This window comes from Peromyscus californicus, unplaced genomic scaffold, assembly GCF_007827085.1.
Source record: "Peromyscus californicus insignis strain IS unplaced genomic scaffold, ASM782708v3 Scaffold_1__1_contigs__length_55948999, whole genome shotgun sequence".
In the NCBI taxonomy this organism is placed as follows: domain Eukaryota; kingdom Metazoa; phylum Chordata; class Mammalia; order Rodentia; family Cricetidae; genus Peromyscus; species Peromyscus californicus.
In genome coordinates, this window is record NW_026294492.1 from 20,290,151 (window position 1) to 20,303,397 (window position 13,247).

The window sequence follows — 13,247 nt, forward strand, 5'->3', positions numbered from 1 at the left end:
TCAAGGCCCCTGTTGGGGGGCATCTTTGCTTCCCTCCATTACCTCTCATGTTGTATGTTATTTTTGAATCAATGTGACCAGAATACCTTAAGAGAGGAAAGGAGTCAGGTGGTAGTGGCACACACCTTTAATCCCAGCACTCGGGAGGCAGAGCCAGGCGGATCTCTGTGAGTTCGAGGTCAGCCTGGGCTACAGGGTGAGTTCCAGGACAGGCACCGAAACTACACAAAGAAACCCTGTCTCGAAAAAAAAAAAGAGAGAGAGAGAGAGAGAGAGGGAGGAAAGGGTTAACTGATCCCATGATTTCAGAAGTTTTAACGTAACCTGGTGCAGTTTATGATAATGGGAGTGTGTAGAGCGGTGGTTCTCAGCACATCAGATATTTGCATTATGATTCATAACAGTAGCAAAATTATAGTTATGAAGTAGCAATGAAGTAATTGTATGGTTGGGGGGTGGCACCGTAACATAAGGAGCTGTATTAAAGGGTCGCATTAGGCAGGTTGAGAACCACTGGTAGAGTGATTGCTCACGTGCAGCAGGCAGGGAGGAAGCCGGAAGCCAGAACTAGAGGCCAGCTAGGAGCCTTCAAACGCCCACCCCAGTGACCGACTTCAGCCAGCCAAGTCCCGTCTCCGGAAGATTCCAGGGCCTCCAGCCAGGGAATAAACATTCAGGATGTGAACCTGGGGGCAGGGGGGATTCCAGATTCAAGCCCTAACACACTGTTTTCTCTGGATGCTACCTAACACCATCCATTCGGGAGCGTATGTGGCAGTTGGAGAATGCTGGTTTCCACTTCCCACTTTGCATAGATCTATTGTTATTATTATTGTTGTTGTTGTTATTGTTATTATTAATGTGTGCATGTGTTTGTGTACACATGTATGTATGTACCTGTGAGTAGGTATATACTCCAGGGTGCCCATGGAGGCCAGAGGGTACAGATGTCCCTGGAGCTAGAGTTACTAGTGATTGTGAGCCACCTCACATGGGTACTGGGAATTGAACTCAAGGCCTCTGCAAGAGCTGTGCACACCTTTAACCTCTGAGCCATCGCTACAATCTCAATAGATTTTTTTTTTTTTTTTTTGGTTTTCGAGACAAGGTTTTTCTGTGTAGTTTTGGTTCCTGTCCTGGATCTTGCTCTATAGACCAAGCTGGTCTCGAACTCACAGAGATCCACCTGGCTGTGCCTCCCGAGTGCTGGGATGAAAGGCGTGCACCACCGCCGCCGGCTTAGATAAAATTTAAATGGGAAAGGAAAGCACACAGGGAGTCTGGTGGGTGTATCTGTGACCAGTAAACTCCTCCCGATACCCAGGCTGATGGCTCAGTGCCTGTCCTTTCTTGCTAATGCTAAGGACGCCTTCGAAACTCCCTTGAGCCTGCTGTTTCTCTAAAGACTGGCCAGATTGCTGCAACTGTGCACTGGAGGTCCATCCCAAAGGACACAGTGCTCACATCTCTGCTACTGCTGCTGCTCCCTTGCCACCGGCAAACACTCTGACACACTTTGTCCCCGTCACTTTTAATATAGTGAGTCACCACCATAACTGACCTGGGCCAGGACAGCTCTAAGTGACAGAGCTGAGGTTGGAACCTTGGTGGTCTGGTTTGTGTGGTGCGACTCCTAACCCTTTATTGAGTACTGCTTCTGGCAGTGTCCCGTGTCCGAACCAACTGTACCTAGCGGATGTTTTCACTGCACTGTCAGACCACAGTTAAAGAAAAGGTCTGGCCTGTTGGGAGCCTGGCCTTGTCAGGACACCTCTGCATGTGCCCGGATGTCTACTGTGGAGGAGTTCCTCAACTGGATCCCTGCCAAACTCCCCTGGAAGGATTCCACCCAAGTGGAGGGCAGAGATGGAGGCACTTTCTGCACATGCGCACCTGTACGTGCAATGCACACACCCGTCTTACGCAGAAGCAAGAACGGCATTCTTCAGCACTTGGACTGCAGAAGCAAGAAGCCTGTCCCCTGTGTGTCTTGGATCCTGTGTGTCATACATAGCATGTGTTAGCAGAGAAGGCTGCAGCTGTGTGCGGGGGCCCTGACGTCCTTGTCTTTTCTCTTCACTAGACCTTAAAAGTGAGGGGAGTGGACCGCACTCCCTACCTAGGGGACGTCGCCGTTGTTGTCCACCCTGGGAAAAAAGAGATGGGAACGCCCCTGGCAGACACTCCCACGCGGCCGGTCACCCGGCATGGGGGCATGCGGGACCTTCATGAATCCAGCTTCAGCCTTTCTGGTAAGGGTGAGGGTGTGGCGGGAGCTGGCAGGCAGGAGGGAGGCCCGGGCAGTGGGCTGCAGGCTGTAGGTCCTTCGTAGAGCCATGAGGACATGCAGTGTGTGCTTTTAGAGACATAGGCTGATGGCTGGGAGGACCGGGAGAGCATACCAGCTGCTAGATAGGCCACGGGCCGCCAGATGCTCTCTCTGGCGCTGTTTTCATCCCTTGGGACACCTTGAAGACATTGCATACAGGGTACCCCAGAAACATCCAGACTAGCCAGTGGCCTCTCCTGCCCCAGTCCAAGAGCTGTGACTGGCCAGTGGCTCCTTCTGACACAGTAGACCTCAACTTGTCTGTCATCTCTCTCCCAGCCCCAAGTCTTAATCTGTTGGAAATGGGGAGCACTGAATAATACCCTACTGTGATCTCTGGGACACTAGACCCTTCCTTCTGAGCCTTAGAATTCCAGAGGGTGGGACCTTTGGAGTGTGGGTATTTCATTTTCCAAACTAGTTACCAGTTTCCTGTTTTCGTCTCTGGCCTACTCACTGAGACCTGTGTGCGAAGGTCTGTGTGGTAACTGGCTAAGCCCCTGGTCTAACAGCACAAGTATGCCGTTCATGCGAGTGAGTGGGGATTGCTCAGAAAGTAGGCTCTGAGTCAGGAAAACCCGGGTTCAAACCCAGGCTCCTCAAACCCCTTAGACTGGAAAACGTGGAAATTATATGATACCCCCGAGCCCTAGTTTTCTCATCCAGACACTGGAATAGAGTCCGCAGGGTTAGATGACTGATAACTGGGACCAGGGGATCGGCTCAGTCAGTAAAGCACTTGTCTTGCAAACACAAGGACCTGAGTTCAATTCCAAGAAGCCATGTTGAAAAAGCTAGGCATGGGGCTGGAGGGCCGGCTCTGCAGTTAAGAGCGTGTACTGCTCATCCAGAGGACTTGTGTTCAGTTCCCAGTTTCCCAGCACTCACTGCCCGCTGTCCAGCAGCCCACAGCCCCTAATTCCAGCGCCAGGAGAATCCAGCACCTCCTCGGGCACACGCACAGCTCCAGGCCCGTCTTAAAAATAGGTGGACAGCCTTCTCTTACGGGAGGGATGGGAGAGGTCTGAGCCTCAGTGGAGACAGGGGGCCTTGTTAACCCAGGCAGCATCTGCGAGGTTGACCTTTCCGGCTTCCTTCCTGCAGGTTCTCAGATTGATGACCACGTTCCAAAGCGGGCCTCAGCCCGGATCCTCGCGCCCCCTGGAGGCAGGTCGAGCGGTATTTGGTAAAGGCTCTGACCAGCTCCCCCAAGTGAGGCTGTTCCACCCCACCTGCGCATCTTCCGGCCACGGCTGCCGTGGGTGGGAGAGGCTGGGCAGGGCAGCGCACTACCAGTGGGGGCTCCAGGAAGCGGAGAGCCCTCCCCTTGTCTGAACACGATCCACGGGGCTTTGACCCGCCCCTAACGAGGCACTTTGAGCTGTTCCCTCCTGCTCTGCTCCTTCCTTCCTCGGCCCCCCGGGGTGTCTCTGGGCCCCAGAGACCACACTATGCACCGCACCCGATGCGTAGCGCCTGGCCCCGCCCCACCTCTCTCCACAACCTCCCGTGCTGGCTCTGGGAAGGCCCGGACTTTAGTGCCCTGCCCTGCTGCCCACCGAGACAGGTGTCCAGAGCACTTTAGCAGATGTGTTTTTATAAGTAAGGGCCTTCCCCCACTCACCCCTTAGGTCCCATGGTGACATTTCCCAAGCCAGACAGGTGTTAGCTCCCCAGCCATGCCCAAGATGTCCCATCTCTCCCGACTCACCCCTAGCCCTGTGTGAGTTCGGTCGGGACACCCTGGATGTGGCTGTGGTTGGGACACCCTGTGCCCTTTGCTAGCCTCTTTTCCACTCCCTACCCGCACCCTCTGGGAGTCTCGGGCCCCAGAAGGGTAGCTGGGTGGGCTTGGGGCTGGTGCCAGGCGCGTGTAAATGGTTTTGTTTTGCACGTTTGGTTTGCGCAGTGGTTTGGTTTGACTTGTTTGTGCACCCTGTGGAAAATAACGGTGCTTTGTGTCACTAGCATATAGCATAGAATCGGGAATAGATTTGGTTCTTAGGAGATGCTGCACTCACCACCAACCAGACAGTACAGGGCAGCGGTGGGGACAGGCTGTGCCCCTGGCCCCGTCCCTCCAATCCAGGGTCCTTTCTGCTACCTACCAGAAGCCCTGGACCATGCCTCCCCTGTCCCCACACCCCTGCCTCTTGCCACCCTCTCCTCCTTTTCCTCCATTCAGATGGTCCTGGATGCTGACCCTGGGGACCTTCAGGCAGCAGGGTGGCCCCTCTCTCGTCTCTGCTCCTGATCACTCCCAGCACTAACCCCACACCCCTACCCTCATACCCCTACACAGCTTCCCATAACTTGCCCCTGCTGGTCAAGGCCTAGCTACTCCTCCTGTGTGACTAGCAAGAGGCCCCGTACCTGCTGAGAGAGGGGGAGTAGGAGAGGGTTGGCCAGCCGGCCACCAGGGAAGGGGCTTCATCACACGAGGTCTAGCTGGAGAATCCACCCCACTGCACGAGTGCTGGAGGATCCTGCAGGATCCTGCACTCAACACCAGGCTCTTGTCCACTACTGGTTAGGCCCGCCCTGTCTCAGAAGCTCCTCAGAGGCTCTCATAGGCGGCCACACAGTCAGAGAAGCGGCCCAGCTGTTGGCCTTTGATAAGCCTCATTCCCCCCTTGGGAAGTGGTCTCCCTTTGTGTTTGAGCTCCCCAAACTTGCCAGAGGCCCCCAGAGATCTCGGCACCCATCCCTGCACATTTTGTGGTACTTTGGGCGTATCAAAGCACTTCCGTGTATCAGCTCTCACGCCTCCTGATGGTGGATTGCCTACCACTCTCCCCCAGCGTACAGACAAAAAAAAAAAAAAAGGCCCAGAGGCCCCAAAAGTTAAGGCCAGCTGGCCCCAGAAGTGTCCACGACTGCCCTTATGACCTTGGCTGTCTAACCTAGCTGTGGAAAACAGCTGTCAGGCCCACCAGGAGTTTAACCGGAGAGAATGCTTTCTCCCTGGGGATGCATTCTGCCTTGCTTTGCACAAGTCGATTTTATCTTTATTGTGAGCAGACTAATGTATGCCCTTGGGTTGAGCCTGGACGAGAAGTGTTGGGAACTGGTGTGTGGCTTCAGTCGCATCCTCATCCTCATTGACCTCACTTAGGAGCTGAAATGATAACCCCGAGAACTGAGGTAGCCATTGGAACAGTAGGTAATGACCCCGGAAAAGCCTTCATGGGTAACAAAAACAGAGATACTGGTCCCTGGTACAGTCTTAGCCTCTCTCCTCCTCCTCTTCTTCTTTTTGAGACAAAGTCTTACCTATGTAGCCTGGCCTTGAACCCACAACAATCCTGCCTTGGTTTCCCAAGTCCTGGAATTACCTAGCGATGCGTCATCTTTGTCTGTTTCTGCCCTTGCTTGGTCATGGGCCTTGGGCAGATGCCAAAGATCCGTGGGGTGGTAGGGCCAGCGAGGCAGGGCACCTTGGTTGGGCCAGGAAAGCTTTACCAGAGTGCCTCCACCCGAGACGTGCGTGACGTGGGGTGGTGGGAGAGTACACGTTCAAGTGGCTGCTGTGGACCCTTCCACTTCATCGCCCCCCCCCCCCAGACCCAAGTCCACCCTTCCATAGACTGTGTGCTCACCCAGGAGCTTCTGGATGTGAATCAGGAGGCTCTAGGAGCTGAATAAACCATCACCCCCCCCCCCCCAGTGTCCACTCCCTGCCCCGTGCAGAGCTCCAGCCAACCCCATCACAGATCCGGGGGCTGCTGGCTGGAAGGAAAGGGGCCTCTGGTTGCACCGAATGCAGCTCTCAAACTGGTCTTGTACTTGCTGAATAAATACTGTTGTTCTTGCCTTAGCTGCTCTCTAGGTTTGTGGGGTTAACTCACCAGAAAATTGTGCTACTGTGTGTGTGTGCGCGCGTGTGCGTGGGCGTGTGTGTCGTGCTAGGAGTCCACAGTAGGTCTCTTGTCAAGCCAATGCCATGATGAGGGCATCTCCTTATATTGACCACCCCGAAGCCAAACCCCCTCCAGCTGCTGAGGTGGTGGGCACAGCCTGGGGTCAGAACGGAGCTGTCAGCGGCACCCCAGCACCCAAGGGACTTCCTCCCTCCTCTGTCAATGTCATGGTGCTAAGACCGTGTCCATCCCAAGATGACACATGGGCCTGTGCTTTGGCCACGGTTTGAGGCAAAAAAAACCAAACAGCTTAACACATTGTGTTCTGGTGCAGGTTTGTATTAAACTGTAGCTACTTCTCACTCGGCCTCTGTTGTGTTTGTTCAAGACGCAGCCTGGCAGAAAAGCCTCCTCTCCAGCGGCTGTGTGGCGCTTCCGTTGCTAGGCGAACAGCTTTGATCCATCACTCTGATCCGGTGGCAGCTCACCGGGAGGTCTGGGCAAGGTCTGGAGATATAAAAATAAAAAGTTTAAAAATAAGCAATTGATTTAAGGGTCCTCCCTCTCCCAAGAGCCCAGAATTTCTCATGGTGGAAAAGCAAACATTCAGCCAGATTTCCTGGGACGGTTGGCATGTTATCTGAAGTAGGAAGGGAAAAAATTGAGGAGACATTAGAAACGAAAAGAAGGATCTAGAACTCCCCCACCTAACCTCGGGCACTTCTTTTCCTGGCTACCATTTTGGAAGCCTCCAGCCTTCATTCCATTCATCAGAAGCTGACGGACTGTATCCTCATAAAGACATGACGGGGTCATCCCCAGGCCCCAGTGTGTCTTTGAAGGGTTTTTACCTGCTCACTAGCTTTCTAGAACCCCACCTTTGAGTCTGGCCGCTGGGCCCTCAAAACCCCTTGGATGTTGGGAGGGATTATCCCATTAAACTCACACTGAAGTGAACGAGGTACGAGCTATAGTCATAGCATTTGGACGGTTTCAGCAGGTGGATCATGAGTATAAGGCCAGCCTGGGTCACACATAAGCAGACCTTATCTCTAAGAGTAAGCGTAACGTTCATTTTAGTACTGTGGGGTACCTTGTGCTGATTTCTTAACCCCCAAAGACAACTCTAATGAGGAAATAATTCTAGATAGTGGAGGAAGTCTGCACTGCACTCTGGGAGCTTGGTCAGTTCTACCTAACTGTCCCCAAACTATAGCAAATAGAAGGGTTGCGGGGAAAGACACAACTTTTAGTCCCAGCACTCGGGAGGCAAAGGCAGGCAGAGCAACAGAGCGAGACCCTGTTTCAACAAACAAAAAGAAAAGGCACCCTCACGTGTTATAGGCCGTTTGTAAGGCATGAGGCAGTGTACAGACACACACTTGGGAAGACCCCGGGTACCTCAATATGTGTACAGTCGAAAAGGGACCACAGGTTTGGACTTGAAAATTGGGATCAGACAGGAGGATCTACAGTCTGGAGAGACTCCATCCAGTCAGCACTATGCAGCCATTAGCCGTGATCTCTTAACTTGGAATTACAGGTTATGGGAATACAGGCACAAGTGACCTTAAGAACTGTGGGAGGGGCTTATGGAAACCCTGGGTTTGAAGAAGAAACGCTATGATACTAGAAAGGGTAGACATTATTGTCCTAAATGATAAAAAAGACTTTTGTTTTATTTCCTTTTTTTTTTTTTTTTTTTTTTTTTTTTGAGACAGCATCTCACTATGTAGCCCAGGCAGGCCTGGAACCATGTAGAACAGGCTGGCTTTGAACCCACAGGGATTAAAGGTACGCACCACTACACCTGATAATGAGAAACTTTCACACAACATTGCCAACAAGCAACACATTGAACTTAAAACATTTAAAAGTTTAAAGTTTGCTTAAAAAATACCTTGCTCTTCTCAGTGTCTACTGAGTGACATCCGCATCCTGTATGAGCATTGTTTCCTGGCTAGTCACATGGATGCTTTTGAAAATTGCATCCTTGAAGTGCAAATTTTTCACTTTTTTTTTATTAGAAGGAAACTATCCTTTTGAGACTGGGATTTCTGTGCATCGTTTCTCATTGGACAGACTGACAACATGGTTATAGACATTAAGTCCCTCTGAGAGAAAACTCCCTGTAAATCCAAGGTCACCAAACTGAAAACTGACGCATGCTTTGGTGACATCGGCTGGCCAGTGCCTCTTGAGTTGCTGGAATTCTTCATTGTAAACTGGCCAGAGTTTGGCGGGATTGGTGACCCTGGAGTTCCTTCCTTAATCAGCGCCCAGCAGCACCGGCCATGCCACATTCCAAGGCACCTGAGGGGTTAACTTCACTAACAGACTTCTCAATAAAGGCTTTGACCTTTCATCCCTGAGGGAACCGAAGCTACTGGATACAGCTCCCAAGAGGACCAGGTGTGTTTTGAGTCCCAAGGACAAGATCTTTCCGTGGCAAGGCCTTGCGTACCTGCTCTTGTGGCAGGGGGTCATCTGAAAGAATTCCCGGTGGGCCAGAAGAGGAACTTCAGGCCTGTCGTGGGTATCTTAAGAGGAGTTGCTATGTGGGGACTGCTGTTCGGATGTTCAACCGGTCTCCATGAGTAAACCATCTGCGACGTGGCCTAGGGATGTCTTTCCTCAGAACACTTTGTAATGCCTCCTTGATGCCTGGACTGTGGTTGTGAAACTCCCAGGAATTGGTACCAGAGGCAATAAAGAATGCTGCCTTCCATTTGTGATTCTGTTCTTCAGATACAACACGTTCATCTGGCCGCATGGTCCTGAGAACTGGTATCCCAGTTCTGTTCATTAAGCAAAGCCAATACTTGGTCCTGGATTACTTGGTGTGAGCAAAGTGGGGTTCCCGTCTATACCCTTGGACTGAAGTTGCTCATCCAGCCCGGTGGCTCTCAGCCAGGGTCGGTTTTGTCCTCCAGGAGATAAGAACAGGGAATATTTGGACGTCCTTTCGGCTGTCATGACTTAGGGGAGTAGGGCTACTGGAATCCTGTGGATACCGCTCCAGGACACTGCTGCGCATCCTACTCGGGGGGTACTCAGGGCAGCCACCACATAAGGAATTGTTCAACTGAATTGTCAACAGCACTAAGCTGGAGAAACTCTGGTCTAGTTTAATGATGAAATGAGATCATTGCTTTAGAAAACTGTACGAGGAAATTTAAGGAGGAGGGAGGCAGACGTAAGTTAATGACACAACCCTGTCTGTATGCAAGACATTCTGGACAAAAAAAAAAAAAACCCACCATGAACAGAGCTGGACCACAGCATCCCAGCTGCAGTCAGAGGTGGGACCCCAGGGAGTCCTACCATGTTCTTTCCCATGGTTTTACCGGTCAGTCCTCTGCCACCAAGATCAGGAACCATGTTGTACAAGGTCCTGCTTGACAGCTGCACAGTGCTACAGGAAACAGAAGGCTGCACGTGTGGATCTGAGTGAGGTTCTAAAGGCGGAGAGAGGGGACATAGCAGTGGCAGCCTGATCGTTGTCACATCTCAATTGCTCAACCATGACATCTATAGACTTTCTTTTATACCTGGTGTAAACTAAGCCCCTCTCCAGGAAACATCTTGTGGTCCATAGGGGAAAGGGCCCTTCTGAAACTCAAGGAAGGGTGCTTGGGAGAGGGAATTGGGCATTATGGCTAAAGCAAAATTCAAAAAGAGTACGTGGAGCCAGGTGGTGGTGCCGCACGCCTTTAATCCCAGCACTCAGGAGGCAGAGGCAGGTGAATCTCTGTGAGTTCGAGGCCAGCCTGGGCTACAGAGTGAATTCCAGGACAGGCTCCAAATCTACACAGAGAAACCTTGTCTCAAAAAACCAAAAAAAATAAAATAAAATAAAAGAATACATGAAGGGTGACACACTACACACCATGTATCCAGTGGAGTCTGACCTGTTTCCTCGACATCTTTTTCTCAAATGTTTAAGTGTAAGGCAGACAAACAACTTCTAAGATCTAAGTGTCCAGCTTGATAAATCTGGAGAAAAGGAATGTGTAGATGGAGACAGAACGTTGCCAGGACCTGAGAAATCTGCTTTGTGACCATTCCTGTACTATCAGTGCCCCCTCCCCCCATGGATCTGCTTGTGAATCTTTGCTGCCAAATCAGTGTCATCACACACACACACACACACACACACACACACACACACACACACACACACGGATAACTACTTCCCTGGCAAATGAGTGTTAATCTAGTTTTGAACTCTGATTAATGGAATCATGCAATGCATATTCTTTGTCCTGGCTCCGTTTCTCCACGTTAAGTTTTTAAGATGTAAAGGACACATCTTGTTGTCTATTATGTGCAAGATTGTCTAAGATGGAGGGGTCGACTTTGTCAGCAACATGTACACACACCAGAACTTAATGTGGCTCCGTTTCTCCACATTAAGTTTTTTAGATGTGGAGGACACATCTTGTCTATTCTGTGCAAGATTGTTTAAGATGGAGGGGCCAACTTTGGCAGCAATGTGTACACACACTGGAACTTACATACAGGGTGAAAGCATATATGCGCGCACACACACACACACACACACACACACACACACACACACACACGAAGGATATATGCAGAGTGCTTTCCTGTTGGTGTAGGGTGAGACTTGTGCAATCCAAAAGTGAAATTAAGAAAGCAATTCCAGTTATAGTAGCAACAAAAAGAATCAAGGGAGGGCTGGAGAGAAGACTCCGTGGTGCTTGCTTCTCTTGGAAAGGACCCAGATTCAGTTCCCAGCACCCACGTGGCAGCTTGAAACAAACGGTAGCTGCAGTTTAAGGGAATCTGATGCCCTCTTCTGACTGTCTCAGGCTCCTGCACATACATTCACAAACATACACTCAGGCACACAAATGTACACGTAAAGTAATGTTTTTAAAGTTAAAAAGAACAGAGTGTTTAGCAATAAATTTAGCAAGACAAACTCAACAATTGTACTCTGAAAACCATGAAACTGTTGAAAATGTTTTAAAGAGCTAAATACATGAAAAGTCATTCTGTGGTCAGGAAGCAGATGACTTCTTATCATGAAGGTGGTCATATTCTGAAAATGGACCCTCAGATTCTGTATAATCCCCATCAGAACCCAAGCTATAAAAATGGATATCTGTTTTTTAAATTCATTTAAACTGCAAAGGACTTGGAAGAGTAAACTAAGGAAATTCCTAAAAGGAACTGGTGAAATGGTCATTAAACCACTTATGAACATGGAGCCCCCAATGACTAACTGTCTTTCAGAAGCCTTCCCTCTTAAAAATTCCTCCACATCCACCCTGCCACACTGAGGACCGAGCTTCCAACACCACAGCCTTTGGGAGATACACTCAAACCATAGCAAGGACACACCCAAGGTGGCAGGAGAGGAGATATCCTAAACACACACGGTCCCCTTCAGCTATCAGATTATTGAGACAAGGAATGAGCTCTGAGGAATTGACATTTCCCCCGGGAGTCTCATTCTGGGGAAGGAAAAGCCTGAGACCTTGACCTCAGCCAGAGGGGAACTTGTCTCCTGGAAGGAGATTGCACACTATGCAGGACAGACTGAGAGCAAACGGTAGAAATCAGTGACGGGTCAGTGATGGGCAGGACCACATCCTGACCGGAAATGCCCAGTTACGCATACCTTTTGACCTCTGTTTAAACCTCACATCAGTACTCCAAAGATGGAGTCAGGGCACCATTGGTCCTTATTTGTTCTTCCCAGTCTGGACACATTGAATAAATCCTTTTCTACTTGTTACTATTATTCACTTGTTGATTGGTCTGTTGAGGAGGACGGCCCAGCCTTGCTTGTTAGAGTTGCCAGGGTCCAGGCTCTGACCTTAACAACTTCAGTAGCAATATCAAGATATTGCACACACACACACACACACACACACACACACACACACACACAGAGAGAGAGAGAGAGTCTCATTTGACATGTAAATTTTTTTAGATTCCACTGAAATTAAGTATATATATATATGTATGCTTTCCATGTCATATGTACGGATCTGGTACACACACACACACGGGGGTGGGGGGAGGAATCTTACTTCGTGACTTGGAAGGTGTAGAGAACAACAGGAGAAGCCGAGGATTCTGGGAGAGGAAATCCGGTGGTATTCACCTCCATTGGCATGCCTTGGCTGGAGCAGCAGCTGCCAGAAAGGGGAATCGTCCCTTGTCCATCCACTTCCACGCCTAGCTGGACTTCCTTGTCTACCATGGCTTTTCCAGGTTGTGTGGGCTGGACTCCAGCCATAGTACTACCCAGAAAGACCTCCAGATGGCGCTTTAAACTCATCAGTGACCACTCTGGCTTAAGCAACAGGCCATTAGGACGTGAACAGGTAAGGTTAAAGGAAAAACAGCCAGTTTCTAAGTTTGGTCCTGGACCCTCAGAGGGGCTTAAGGTGGTGCCGCCAGCAAATGAATGAGGGACCATAGCAGTTTTTCCCACCTGGACAACTTTTAAGAGAATTGTCTCACTCAGGAGGCAGAGGCTGGCGGATCACTGTGATTTTGAGGCATGACTAATCTATAGAGTGAGTTCCAGGACAGTCAGGGCTACACAGAGAAACTCAGTCTTGAAAAACCACAAAAAGAAAAAAAAAACTTGTCTTTTTCAAAACCAATCTCCAATGAATAAAACAGGACAGCCACTAAAATTTGAACTTCACATAAAAATAAGTATGTCACAAATAGTGCTTGTGACATGCTAAACTACAGAAGAAGAAGAAGAAGAAGAAGAAGAAGAAGAAGAAGAAGAAGAAGAAGAAGAAGAAGAAGAGGAAGAGGAAGAAGAAGAAGAAAGGAAGGAAGGAAGGAAGGAAAAGTCAGAGATTCACATTTAATTAAGGTGTCATATATTCACCTAGCAATTTATGTCTGGCTTACTGAATGTTCCACCTCCCCTTTAATAAGTGCCTATGGATCGTCTACTGGGCCTTCTTTAGATAGTGCAAAAGTAAACCAAGGACAGCTCCTACGTTTAGAAGTGCGTTGGGGACAAGACGGATTGACAAATGGTTGTAGTCAGAAGAAAT

General features: G+C 49.8%; 1 protein-coding gene and 1 long non-coding RNA gene across 4 annotated transcripts in view; one reads left to right on the top strand and one right to left on the bottom strand.

Annotated features, from left to right (window-relative positions):
• The window catches only part of Dpysl5 (dihydropyrimidinase like 5), an 86,818-nt gene extending 80,267 nt beyond the window's left edge, over window positions 1–6,551 (top strand). For all 3 annotated transcript variants that reach the window (XM_052746075.1, XM_052746074.1, XM_052746076.1), the window contains exons 12-13: window positions 2,084–2,252; window positions 3,434–6,551. In XM_052746075.1, coding sequence (XP_052602035.1) covers window positions 2,084–2,252; window positions 3,434–3,519 — 255 coding nt within the window. In that variant the 3' untranslated portion in view covers window positions 3,520–6,551. The remainder of the gene's footprint in view (window positions 1–2,083; window positions 2,253–3,433) is intronic.
• Window positions 6,166–12,629, bottom strand: LOC128115426 (uncharacterized). The gene is made up of 2 exons (XR_008220152.1): window positions 12,255–12,629; window positions 6,166–6,696 (listed from the first exon to the last, which is right to left on the bottom strand). It is a non-coding gene; the product is annotated as an uncharacterized LOC128115426 (long non-coding RNA).
• Between the last annotated feature and the right edge of the window lie 618 nt (window positions 12,630–13,247).